The sequence below is a fragment of the Hippocampus comes genome, unplaced genomic scaffold, assembly GCF_001891065.2.
Source record: "Hippocampus comes isolate QL1 unplaced genomic scaffold, H_comes_QL1_v1.1 scaffold31, whole genome shotgun sequence".
Lineage (NCBI taxonomy): Eukaryota > Metazoa > Chordata > Actinopteri > Syngnathiformes > Syngnathidae > Hippocampus > Hippocampus comes.
The window spans coordinates 241,631-255,232 of NW_017806069.1; the positions used below are offsets into that span (position 1 = coordinate 241,631).

A 13,602-nucleotide genomic window follows, 5' to 3' on the forward strand; every position below is an offset into this window, starting at 1 on the left:
ATGTTCCTCCTTGTGGCGTCCAAGCTCTCCTTTTAGACCTCTTCTTTGAGGCGTGTGTTGATGTGTGTGCGTGTTCCGTGTGGATTTAAAATCTCAAAAAGACTCTTGGTCCCGTATTTTCTTAAAAAAAAAAAAAAAATGAAAACAAATCCAAATGTGATGAAAGGTCTCCATCGTAGAGCAAAGATGGCGGGCCCTCCTGTCATTTTCAGTGGTACTTCTTTGCAACCAATATCACTGAGGTGTGTGTGCGTGCGTGCGCACGTGTGTATAGAAGTGAGGTAGTGCCCGGAACCAGTGGGGGTATGTGTCCACTTTTGAGGTAAATGGTTGCCATTTTCTTGGCGTGTTTTGCCTGCACTCAATGATGTCTGTGTGTGTTTTTTTTTTTAAAGACTCAGAAAAAAAAACCCAAACAAACAAACAAACAAAAAAACCCCCAAACAAACTGAAAAAAACCAAAACAAAACAAACCCCAAAACAAAAGGCAAATGTGTAAGGAAGCCTGTAGGAGGGCTGTGTAAAGGCCCCGCAGGTTAGGACCCCAAAAAAAAAAAAAAAAAAAAAAAAAAAAAAAAAAAAAAAAAAAAAACCCCCCCCCCCAAAAAAAAAAAAAATTCAAAGAAAAGAACAAAAATTAAAAAAACAACTAGCCACCATGTGAGGCAGCCAATGAGGCATTCACGTTACTCTGAGGTGAGGCCGTATGTGTGTGTTTGTGTGTCACAGGTGCCGGTCCAATGACTTAAAAAAAAAGCCAAAACAAAAAGGTAGATATGGAGCCATGGTCAACACAACAACAACAAAAAATGGAGTAGTCTGAAGAAGGTTAGCACCGGTGTCACTTGGGATGGACTGTAACGGCTCAGATTGACTTGAGGAATCCACGTCCTGTCGGGACGCGATGAAGAACCGCCAGCATAACACTGAGAGGAGTTATGGCTGCTGTTTCTGTGTGTCTGTGTGTGTGTGTGTTGGCGTAAAATGAGACAGCATGCTCAGACAGAAGGGCCGCCACTACTGTATTTCCTGTTTTGCTCCTCTCCCACTTCCGGCTGGTGAGTCCTTTTCCAGTTCAAAAACGTTTTGTTTTTTTTCCCCCCCTTGGCGGATGTCCCGCTTGTTTGTTTTTTGTTTGTTTGTTTCCAGCGTTTGGGTCACACCTCCTGGTCCTCGAAGACCTCCAAAAAGAGCGGCGGAAAGAGCTCGTTGGGACACTCCACCTTCATGTGCAGGAAGCGGCTGGCGTGGCAGGCGCCGATCATGCGCAGGTCCGTCACTTTCATCAGCAGCTTGGGCCAGAAGTGAGGAATGTTGTGCTTGCGGTAGTTGATGTAGTGCTCGAACGCCAGCAGGTACGTCTCCTGGCACTTCTCGATCTTGTCCACGCACGTCAGGCCTGAGCGGTCTGAGGAGAGCAGAGCCGACGCGGGCAGTTATTTCTTTGCTCTGAATTTTTATCATTTAAAAAAAAAAAAAGACAATCGAATACAGCTGAATCTCGACTTAGCCCTATGCTAGTTGTTTTAACATGACAACGGAGAGAAAAATCAACAGAAATTAGACAATTTTTTTTGGAGGGTGAATGTTCAAATGGCATTATCTTTGTATTATATTGTAAAAAATGTTGGCTAATGGTTAAACCCTTAAAAAAAAAACACGAAATAGGATGTCAGTTGGATTTTACCGGCACCAAACAGCCGATCGGCGACTCACCTGAGCTCATGAGCAGGACGGCCTGCAGCAGCGCCACCTCCGTGTCGTCCAGGTTGAACTGCGCCAGACTCTTGCCCAGGTCGAAGATGGCGTCCGACACCACGCCCAACCCGCCGTTCTTGAGCTGCTCGCGCTTCACCGCCATCTCGCCGCTCAGCGTCAGCGTCTCGCTCTCGGGGTCGTAGCGCATGGCCGCCCGCAGCGACATGATCTCCATGCAGCAGCCCTTCAGCAGGATGATTTGGTCCTCGCAAGGCAGCTGGGACCGGGACACCATTATGGACTGAGGTTTGAGCAGGCTTGCATAGTAACAGAATCCATGTTCCGGCGTTACGTAATCAGGATACACGCACGCACAAACGCAACCACGTTCCCCGAATAAATTTGGCGTCAATTTCAGCCGGCAAAAAACAGTGAGACCGACGTAGATGAAATTCGCGTGATGGATGCACACTCCGGCACCCTCATATTCATCTTCGGACTGGGCAATTACTCCTCCTTAATGAGCATTTTTCATTCGGCTGGCCTGTTCCCACTGCGCGAGCTTCGATGCGCACCCGCCCGACGCAAACTGCAAATCCCGCGGCGCCCATTTCTCTTTATTTTGAAGGTGCTCACGACAAGTTACACGAGCTGATGAATAAAGTGACATTCATGTCAACGAAAGCCACCCCGTTTGCTTGGCAGGAATACCAAATGTTAGCGCCGATGCGTCCGAAATGAATAAAACATTCATCGAGGCACACATTGAAATCCGCACTCCCTTTTGAATACTGAAGCTCATCATTTAATCATCGATTCTATCCAATTCATCTGTTTCAAAACGTTCCGCCATGTTGCTCACGACGTGAGGAGATACAACACAAGGGCTTTATCGTGTTCAACGCAGAAAAGCATCACGCCTTTCTTTGAAAATGATAGTTTAGGATGTCACGATGATGAAAAGTACTCGATGTTGCCGTGATTGTCCTTGCTCTGCCTCTCACTGGCACGGATGTACAAATAAGCAAATAAAGAAATTTTTTTTTTTGGACCACTGGATTATTTACTGCGGCGCACCTCACGATGTCTGATCCGCGACAGTTTTCCGCCGCATAGTCAACGTTCACAAATTTAGCGGCCGGGTGCTTTCCGGCCGTCGCGGAGGCAGCGCTCACCTCGGAGAACATGTGCAGTTTTTTGGCAAAGTCGACCACTCGGGTGATGGCGGGAGTGATGATCTTGGTGAACTCGCTGAAGGCCTCCAGGTCCACCTTGTCGCCGTCCGACGTGGGCGCCACCGGCGACTGGCCGATTTTGTCGGGCTGTGCGGGAGCGCCATGACAGGATGTTAAAACGGACACTTTTGAAAGCCCAACGACAAAGCCAAGGAACAAAAAGCGCACCTCACGATGTCTGATCTGCCACAGTTTTCCGCCGCACAGTCAACGTTCACAAATATAGCGGCCGGGTGCTTTCCGGCCGTCGCGGAGGCAGAGAAAATAAAAATGGAAGAGGAGAAGGAGGAGCGGCAAAAGGGGCGGAAAGAAACTGGAGAGCAACGGAAGTGAAGAAAAACGCGGGAGTGCCATGACAGGATGTTAAACGGACAATTTTGAAAGCCCAACGACAAAGCCAAGGAACAAAAAAAGAAAAAATAGAAAAGAAAAATGGAAGAGGAGAAGGAGGAACGGCAAAAGGGGTGGAAAGAAACTGGAGAGCAACGGAAGTGAAGAAAAAAAGCTCAAGGAGGAGGCGCTCGCTCATGAAAACACAGACTTCATGTGAATTTCAAAATGTAGCGTGGACAATAAAACGTCAAGATCATTCATATTTGACATGGAAGCGACATTCGGATGAAAGGATTATTTTGTTCAACAGCAGAGTTGCGTGAGCGGTGGGAAACTTCCCAAAACGTTTCCAGAAAATTTCCATGGGAAGTCAAGCTGGTGACTTGTGGCAAATTCTTAGAACGGTAAAAGACATGGACACTTCACCCATTTCCCCGTGGCCCCCTTCCCACCACAGCCATCCCCATCCTTGCAGTTGCCTAGCAACCAGCCTCCACAACGGCCGCCACCCGCACCCCATCTCCATATTGAATAAAAATAGCTCTGCCGGTGAGGTCATCTGCAACAACACACGCCACGTCAAATCAACCCTCCCCCACACAAATAGATTAGATTTCACTGAGTTGATTACCAATGTTGTTTGCCGCCAGCAATTGTTGGACTTGGTTTATGATATCAAGACAAGCCTTTTTCTTGACCTTGTTTGTTTTGGAGGTGGGGAGGAGAAAAAAATATCAAGCGGCCACTCTCTGTGTCCTTCGTACTCAGTTATACAGTACACTGGATGTAATCCTCGCTGTCGTACAGCACTTGAAACATTCTTGTCTCTGATTGAGTGCCAGGGTACGACTTGAAATGGCTCCCATTTAACAAGCATTGATAAACAATATAATCTGATAGACAGAAAAAAAGCGTTGAGTTTGAAACTCATTTTACTCAAAATATACCAATCGTGTAAATAAGGATTTTTAAAAAATATATATTTTTATTGTGGGTTTTAAATGGCAAACAGTTGCCCCAACAGTCAAAAGGTACAATTTGTTGTATGCTACATTAATCTGAATATGATTGATATATTTAGGTTGAAAACTAGAGCATCGTTCCTGGGAAGTTTCAATATTTTTGCTAAAACACAGCTAAATGGTTTTAGAAAAAAAAAAAAAAAAAAAAAAAAGAAAAAAAAAACGCGCACAGATTGACGGCAAGCTGCAGATTTTTTTGCGCTCATTTCTGCGGAGCCACAAGATACCGCCTGAACGACAGCGAACAGCAGGGTGACGGAAGATTCCGGTGGACGTCCGAGACTCCACATTCCAGGGAAGCAGAAATTTGTTTGCCGCCATTTTTTTCACGCAAAGGCTGGAGGGGGACGGCTGCCCTGCACGCAAGCGAGACGCCTGTCGGGTTTGAGGCCAGAGAAAGCAGAGTGGCAAACTACTCAAGATGACAGAGAGAAAGGTCAATCCGAGCATTTTTCCGACTCGACCAAGATGGAACCCGATGGCACACCAAAGCAACATTTTTATAGGGGACATGGCTTTCGCGTGAGCGCAAGAAGAGGCCCCCCCCGCCCCCAAAAGGCACGTTTGCATCCCAGCAAACGTGCCCATTCATCCACGCACGCCGCAGGCAAAGGCAACAGGTTCCTACCAGGAATTTGCGTTTCTGCTTCCACTGGGCGCCCTGAGCGTTGGTGTGCCGGTGGGCCTCGGTCACCATGTGGATCAGCTCCCACTCCGAGCCGCTGGGTTCCGGCCGGTTCTGGAGCGTCTTGACCATCTCCTCCTTCTTGCGGCGCTCCCGGTTTTCCTCGATCAGACGCCGCTTGGCCACCCTCTTGGAGTCGTCCAGCACCACTGCCGGAAACGAGACCATACTCTTGGGTTCAAATGCATGGACACGAGCATGCAAAATACAGTGGTGCCCAAAACTTTGGAGCTTCACTTGTTCCGAGATGAGCTTGTCAATTCAGTCTCTCATCTCAAAACAACTTTCCCCATTGAAAGGAACAGAAATGACATTAATTCATCATTTATAATCATCCACACATAAAATGGAGAATTTATTGAAAGAATATTGCTGGGCGAGGATAAAGAATATATGCCTGTGAGCCATATGCTCTATAGTCGATGTTTTGCCGCACCGTTTGCCTTCAAATATCAGTTGCTCAAATGCGCCGTTAGCACTTTACTGCATTTCTGATAACGTGCTAGCCTTAAGCTAGCAGACTTTCACGAGATACGAGCTGGTTTTGGTTCAAATACTGCAGGCAATTCTTTTTGTTTTCTTTGGAGCCACGGCTACACTCGCAACGACTACTTTCCTAACCGGAAAACCCCGCAAGTTGGGGCACTCGTAAGTCAAGGCACCACCGTATATCATAAGAATGATGGAGACTGACAGTCCATGGCCATGCCCACTGCGATGCACTTCTTGAAGCGACACAGCTGACACTGGTTGCGCGTGATCTTGTCGATGATGCAGCAGCCTTCATACTTGCACGAGTAGGCGGGGTGCAAATTCTTCTGGATGGTTCTGCGGAAGAAACCCTGCAGTGGCACAACACACGAACACGGGTGCAATCAATCGCTTCACCGCAAAAATTGGTTCTTCCCGCCCGTATGATCAGGAAAGCCATCTATCTGGGTCACATCCTCTCTTCATCGTTCGTTCACCCTGCGCCCGCCGGGCAGGAGATACAAAGTGGTCGCGAGCACAACGCTCAATGCTCGAAGGAATTTCCAATTTGAGAACCCGATCACCATCTGTCGCTGGTCCTTTGCTTTCAATCATCAATGTTGATGTTTCCGTGGCCGTATTATAGGAAACCAGTCAGGCAAAAACTGCTAAATGTGTTAAGTGTCGTGCACGAAGCGCTGCCTGCACGACTGAAAATGCCTCTGGCTTCGTGCCACTCGCATTTCTCTTCAGAGCGTTTGAGAAGAACTAATATGTTGTGGCCCGTGTGTGTATGTATGGAGGTAGGTATTGTGTGTGTACCTTGCAACCCTCACAGGTAATGCAGCGGTAGTGGTAGCCAGTGGCCTTGTCGCCACACACCACGCATGGCTCATCCTTCTCCAGGTAGCTGGGGATGTACCCTGGCACACACACAAAGAGAGGACATCAACCAATGTGTCGAATTCATCAACAGACACTTGAATCGCCACGCTCAATGCATTTCCATCCACTGACAAAGCCAGGGCATGACATTTAACACGTCCCACTAGGTGGCAGTAATGTGCCTCAAAGGCAGCCGCGCGACCAAAAATGATAGGCAAAAGCAGTCAAGTGTGTTGAGATTTGACTCACTGGCCGCTGGTTTGGTTTCACATACTGTTTTTTTTTTTTTTCCTACTAAAGGTATAAAGCAAAATGGGGTATGCCAAATTATCAAATAAATCAATCAATTAACTTTAGGCCAATTAAAAGTTGGACTGTACCACAGGTCAAAATAAAGTTGTCTGAATCGGTATCTAGTAATGATTTCAAGATGTCGAGTGGTGCCCAATCCAGCTAAACTGAGGCAATAGAAATATTTTGGTTGAGAAAAACAATTGTGATGGGATTTAGGGGTGAAACGGCAGTCATGTTTCATTGCCGCGAGGAATACGAAGGGGGTCCTTGTGAGGAAAAAATAAATAAAAAAACATCTCCCAAGTAGGGGCTACTCGGATGCCAAAAGTTTGAGACCCCCTGAGTTGGACTACGCAGACGGAAAGTGACTCTCATGCAATTTGCCACGCTTGACGTGGGACAGTGGGGAAAGCGCAAGGCCGCCAGATGCAATGAAAGCTGACGGGAACAATCCGTAAAGCGCCACAAAATCAGTGTCGAGGCAGAAAGGAGAAAAAAAAATGAACGTGAACACGATATGACGGCTTTGGGAAAGTGCTGATACAAGACAGAGAAAAGAAAATTACACTCCAAGCCCCCGGGGAGCGAGAGAAAAGACAACAGTGAAATAATAATAATCACAAATAAAGCCGAAGAGAAGTAGTCGAGAACGAACCGAGAGTAAAGTCAGCAAAGAACTCCGATAATCATCATCCCAGCAGCAAAAAAAAAAAAAAAAAAAAAAAGATCCAGCCAAGGCGCCAGTGTGTGCTTTCGGAAAACTGGAATCGTCGGATGAAGCTTAGCAGACTTCCAGCAACGACATCCTTCATAGAGATGAAGCGGCTTCGATCGGGGGGTGAATCAAGGTCAGAAAGTTTCCCAGCTTGCCTTGAGGCACCCTTATTATGATCTCCAGGACGACGGATGAGATTTAAACGGTACAAAAGACATACCAAAAAAAATCAAAAACACACACACAGTCACGAAAGGTCATTGCGGCGGCACCTCGCCAGGTAGGATTGAGTGAGTCGAAATACTCGGCGGGGGGAAAGTATGGACAGAGTGTTTCAATGCGCTGGTTTCCACGTGGCGTCTTAAACGTTCCATTCGGGAAACGCTGACATCATTGTCGTGTCGTTTGACAAACACGATCAGGAGGGCCTCACTCAGGACAGGACGGTTTGTGTCACTGTGGGAGTTTTCGGGCCCGCGAGGCCAAGCGCGATGAAAAAAACTTTGCGGTGTGGCCTACTCACCCGTCATACTCTTCACTGAACATTGGCTGTTCTTCCTTTTCCTCTTCGGGCCATTGAGCCACCTGAGCGAGAGAGAAAAAAAGTCCCTCAATGACAACGTTGGATCAACGGGTCAAGGTTGATGTCTCGTCAAGCCTAACTGATGAGCCATCGAAATAGCAAAGCATACAAATGAGAGCTCCTTTCCCTCAAGCAGGTTCGCTCACATCTCGCCTGCTTTCGTTTCCGGCGGTGGAAGGTGAAACCAAGAAATACTTTGTGACCAAGGTTGATTTTTCAGCTCTCTGAATGACTTTCTACTTTGACACATTCGAAAGGAGACGGTCGACGCTAACTTAGCTTGATCGTTAGCGGGGCCTCGTTTGTTTTCTTTGGGAATCACCTCCATGTCAAAACAAAAGAGAGACGTTTGCAGGGAAGGAACAGCAAGCGCGGCGCAAGGCGGGAGTTCAACCCAAAGGAACACCGGCCGAGTGGCAGAGCGTACGGGCGGGCGACGCGAGACGCCCCCCGTCAAGTTCAGAGGTAAATTCCGGCAGAGAAGAAATCCGCGCGCGGATGGAGAAGGGCGGGCGGCTAAAAGCGTTTGTCACAAAAGCCTCGGAGGAGGATCGGCGAGCGTCAGAGATGGAAGTGATTCCCAATCCCTTGAGTCGCTCCGCTCGCCGAATCCGCCGTCTTGCCGACACATCAAGGTCGTTTGATGGCAGCTCGGTGGAGAGGAAAAGAGATTCGCATTTTTAAATCTCGCTCCAAGAAAATTGCTTTGATGGTTGTTTTTGTTTTTTTGTCGTCGCCAATTCAACCAGTTACACGCCGACGTCATTTAGGATTGGCCGATTAGTTCGTTCAAGTTTATTTGTAATGATTCTAAATTGCCACATCGGTCAGTCACATTGTGCCGCCGGCCGGATATGTGGACTATTTTTCCCAAAAGTGACAAACGAGGGATACGGGGTGCCCATCGACACGTTGCTCAAGCGGTCATTTGGAAACACGTGTTGCAAACGTCTGATCCATTTTGATCATATTTCATATGTGGAAACGTTCATTTACCTCCAAGTTCCTGCAAATAAGAAACAGAACTAGAGAAATCAAGTCAAGTGGAGAAAAACAAACAAGTAGCGCAGCTTGTTTTGAATCTCCTGATTCTTGAGCTTTTCGTCTTTATGACAGGCCGCTGTCATAAAGACAGGACTCGATTACATTTGAAGTCTTACAGGCCAAAAGCCATCAAATGATATCCCGCTTTCCTTTTAGGGACATTTCATCCGGCATTTGGCATCTTTGGATACATTCTGTCTTCAAGCTCGCAGGTATGATCATATTCCCACTTGTCACGCGAGGAATGCGGGCTCGACCGCTCGGCACCGGCGTCCTCCGCGTCGTCGTCAATCAACAACAAAGAGACGCGCTGCTCTGCCGTGGCTTTGTGGGGAGCTCAACTATTTTATCCGTCACGAAAAGCCGGAATGTTGACTTCCAGAGTGACATCGGCATGGCACCAGACACCTTTTTTTCAATGTCTGCGGTGCCGCACTGTCAAAGTCCCGCACTTATTTTTTACATCATGCATAAAGACAAAAACATTTATTGCTTTCAAGTCTGTGGAAGCTGACCAAAGTGTCTGCAAATGTGAAGAGGTAGGGTTTAAAAAAAAAAAAAAAAAAAAAAGACTCCCTCTAGTGGTACGCGAAGGAATCACTGCCCAAGTACATTTCAGTCGTGTTTAGCTTGCATTAGTTAGCTTCTTAGTTATTTTATTCACAGCAGTGTTACATCAATATTGAAAATTTGCCCCCTAATCAGCGTGCATGTAATTGTTAAGAAGGCGCCACCTGTTGGCCAAACTTGCCATTTAGCATGAAAACAGGCTGCGACGAGTCTCACTTTAGTGTTTTTTTTTTTTAATTCCTTTTTTTTGTTATGCGAGGACGAACCGCCTCCAAGAGCATCACGGCCCAAAATAACTACGATGGAAATACAAACAGGGCTCGCGAGCCAAACATGATCTTAGCAATGCTGGCACGGCCGACGGCGCGAGGAAAACAAGCGGCGACTTCAACTTGATACGAAAATACGCAAGATTCCATTTTGGCACATAAAAATGGCAACTGAAGCAAATCGGCCAGGAAAAGTGCATCCACCCATCCGCTTTGCGGACACTTGTCCTCATTCTTGGTCGCAGGATGAGCTGGAGCCAATCCCAAGCCGACCAATTTCAGTCAAGGAGCGTCCCAGCCTTCTTTTCTTCGCTTCAACCTGCTTTTTTACTTTCTTTCTTTTTTTTTCACTCAACTTTTTACACCTGCTTTTTCCTTCTTTCCTTTTTGAACTCTCTTGACATCCTTCCTTCCTTATCCTAAACCGGCTTTATGCTTTGCTTCCTTCCTATGACGTGCTTTCTTTCCCGATCTCCCTCCTAACATTCCTTCCTTCCTTCCTTCAACACTTCCTTCCTTCACACCCTCAATTTTTTTTTTTTAAATCATTGCATTCTTCCTTTGCTCAAAGCTACTTTTCTGCCTTCCTTCTTTCCGTACCGGTCGAACGCTAGAATCTACTTTGTTCTTGACTCCAATGACCTAGCGGTGCTTTTGTGTCAAACAACAACAACAAAAAGTTCATCGAAAAAGCGTGTACCTGCTTTTGGCCACCCTGGAAAGACCGACAACCATTCCCACTCGCGCTGTCAGTAGACTGGAACTGAACCATGACAGCGTCAGTGACTTTGTATAAGCACTTTTGAAGTTTTCCAGAAAGCCAAACACCTGCGGAAACCTGCCCCCCCCCCCCCCCCGCCCCTTCAGCTGAAACCGCAGGAGCTTAAATGTGTGGAAAAACGAGACGGCGCACGACGATGGGAAGAAACGCAGCCCCGCGGTGTCCTTGAGCGACCGGCGGTCATGTGACCTGACGGCCAGGGTTGTTGGCCATGTGCTGAGCTTGTATTTTTTTTTTTTTTGCCACTTGCTTTGTTTTTGTCTGCGTGGCCTCGTTTTGAAACTCAAGACGCCGTTTGTTTGGGGCACAGCAAATGCTTTTTGCAGGCCAACATGAGCGGGCCTGCACGACCAAAAAGCGCTGCCAGTGGAATGCGCGCGGTCGCAAGTCGGGTCACGGCCGCGCTCCGCAAACACACCAAATGTCAAGCAACGCCGTTGCGACACCGCACTGTAATATGTCATAGATCTTGCACGTGTCTTCTCCCAGTAACCTGAGCTCAACTCGCACAAGTGTCAAAGTGCACACTCACGCTCTAACACACACGCACACACTTCTACATAAACAGCTGTTGTGACGACAGATGTGCAACCAAGGCGGAAAAGAAAGCGCAACGTCGTCGTTCTGACCTGGTGACGCAGCAAGGCGATACGATGTGCATGTCAAACCAATGAAATGAAATCCAAACAAAAGCAAACAATCCGATGTCCCAGAGGAGCGCTGGCAGCTCACTTCCCTGCAGCCGTGGCGGCGACTGGTCTAAGTTTAACTCGCTCATCACACGCACCCCTGTGCGGCTTCTCACTAAGCTCCGCCCCCGCGAGCTCCCGATTGGCCCACGCTCGCCATTTTCCACCTGGCCTGAGGGGGTCGGGGGGGGGGGGAACATACTTTCCAGATCCAGCCATAATAGGTAAAAATCTGCAAAATAAGGAGAACATATTCCCCCCCCCCCAAAAAAAAAGGGAATTCTACAAATGACTTCACCCTTCATGTGATTAAAGAATATGATTGGAGGAACACAGTATTGATTATTTAGAAAATGCCCGAAAGCGATCATGCAGTTGCAGATGGAGCGAGCGCTTCCCCTCATCCATGAACTGACGGATTTCTTTTATATCCATCGAAGTAAAACAAATCAACAAGCTCAAGTTCCTGACATGTGACCATGACTGATGCTCCCGGCGGTGCGTGACATTCCAAGTATAAGGCTGGCCTTGTATGACAATTACTGTACTGTACATATTGTTCACGAGTAAGATCTCATGCAACATCACCAAATTAAGCTTCCGAAACGAGATGATGATCTCGTCTCGATTAAAAAAAAAAAAAAAAAATTCCGTTGAACGAATGGCGGTTTCAGTGAAAAGTACCTTCTGCCGTCTGCTGAAAGAACATTTCATTATTCTGTCTGAGACGATACATCAGTGCAACAATCGATTCAATTCTTCGGCAATTATTTGGATTCGTCATCGTTTCGACCCCAAACCAGAGTCCCACAATGTTGACATTGTCATTTCAAAATGAAACGAACAATCGCACGAGAATTACCTTCCAGTGTCAGTGGGTCAATGAGGCAAATGGCCGGTGGGTCCCCCCCGAGGTCCAAATTGCCTCTCGGCAAGCGCGGTCCATTCTATTCCGCAGCCTCTATTCACAGCTGACAGGCGCTCGCCCGGAGCGAACGGCCCCACTGGATATTCAAGCCCCTCGGCGCACAAAGCCTCCGTGATGTAATCGGTCACACAATCCACAGCCAAGGCGACGCACAACAATGCCCGTTAGCGCGCCGTGACAGGACGTCCTCGCGGGAAGGAAAACCTCAAGCGTGTTTACACTTGTGTGACCCGCGCGCATTCACACATCTGCACAAGTGAACGGAACCAGGAAGACAAAAGTCCTGATCTCACTTCATCGCATGTGAGGCAGGCAAACTCAATTTGATTCACGTCTTCACGCCTTCATGACGACCAGCGGCTCCCGGCGGGTGTTGAACAACAAAAGATTTGGGGTGTGCTAAGGCAACGGCGGTGCCAGTGACACAAAAGAAATTTCACTTTCCCGCGACATTTTTTTTTCTTTTTTAAAAGCAGGTGTCAATCGAATCCACGTTCAGCTCGCAACTGAAGGTCACTGAGCTTGACAAGCGCACGCTTTGGGCAAAAAAATTATTTGAGGGCCACCCTAAAAAAAATTTAAAAAAAAAAGAAATGAAAACATTTCTAGGTGAGTCTCTCAAAATGTGCGGGGGTAACCACACCTATGCACATCAGGGTGATTTTATGGAAAACAAACTTTGAAATGGCAGTTTATGCTGCACAAATAAGCCAAGCGCTCCATATTTGCTCTGTGAGCGACAACTTTGCTGCTGTCAGCAGGAACATGAAATGGCAATTCTCGTGTTCAAGTTAAATCCGGAGCCAAATGGTTCGAAATGTCATCTTCTCACCCCGAGTACACGCGAGTGCAACGGGTTCACTTCTCACCCCGAGTACACGCGAGTGCAACGGGTTCGCATCATTTGATATCAGCATCCGGGACGGTGTGTCAAGTTCCGCGAGATGTCAATGCAATTGTGTCTGTCAGTTTTGAACAAACGTCATGAGAACGCAACAAAGAGCGAATTGATAGGGCTGCTCCGAATGAAATCTCGCAAAAAATCAGTCATCAAAGGGCGGCTCATAATTGATCACGGCACATTGTGTCTCTTTGCGTTTGGACCGGCCCGACCTGACGGGCCGGTCCGGGCGCGAGGAGACGCACGACGCGAGGGTGTGCGCGTACAGGTACGGCGTGTGTTCACTCACCGTTTCTCTTCGCCCTCGAGTGGGTTAGGCTCTTGCTCCTTGGGCATGTGTTCCATTCACCTCAATTCCATCCAGCAGCCAATCACGAGAGACTGAGGCAAGCCCCGCCCTCGGATGCACGCTTGTCATTCGACGCTCCGGGGGGGTCGGGTGCCGGAAGATGGCGGGGTCCAGGCCCCGTTGTGTCAGGCGGGGCTGGAGGGTGGGGGT

At 47.8% G+C, this 13,602-nt stretch overlaps 1 protein-coding gene across 4 annotated transcripts in view; it reads right to left on the reverse strand.

The window, feature by feature from the left end:
• Nucleotides 1-1,130: 1,130 nt before the first annotated feature.
• thrab (thyroid hormone receptor alpha b) overlaps nt 1,131-13,602 on the reverse strand; it is a 69,773-nt gene continuing 57,301 nt past the window's right edge. For 3 of the 4 annotated variants that reach the window (XM_019893798.1, XM_019893799.1, XM_019893797.1), the window contains 8 exons: nt 13,393-13,602; nt 7,862-7,923; nt 6,267-6,367; nt 5,668-5,815; nt 4,917-5,122; nt 2,874-3,020; nt 1,717-1,975; nt 1,131-1,408 (listed from right to left, as the gene is read on the reverse strand). The exon at nt 13,393-13,602 is cut by the window's right edge and continues 174 nt beyond it. In XM_019893798.1, the coding sequence (XP_019749357.1) occupies nt 1,158-1,408; nt 1,717-1,975; nt 2,874-3,020; nt 4,917-5,122; nt 5,668-5,815; nt 6,267-6,367; nt 7,862-7,923; nt 13,393-13,448 (1,230 nt within the window). In that variant the 5' untranslated portion in view covers nt 13,449-13,602 and the 3' untranslated portion in view covers nt 1,131-1,157. Of the gene's footprint in view, nt 1,409-1,716; nt 1,976-2,873; nt 3,021-4,916; nt 5,123-5,667; nt 5,816-6,266; nt 6,368-7,861; nt 7,924-11,214; nt 11,390-13,392 lie in introns of those variants that run through there. The other variant, XM_019893796.1, reaches the window with a different exon arrangement.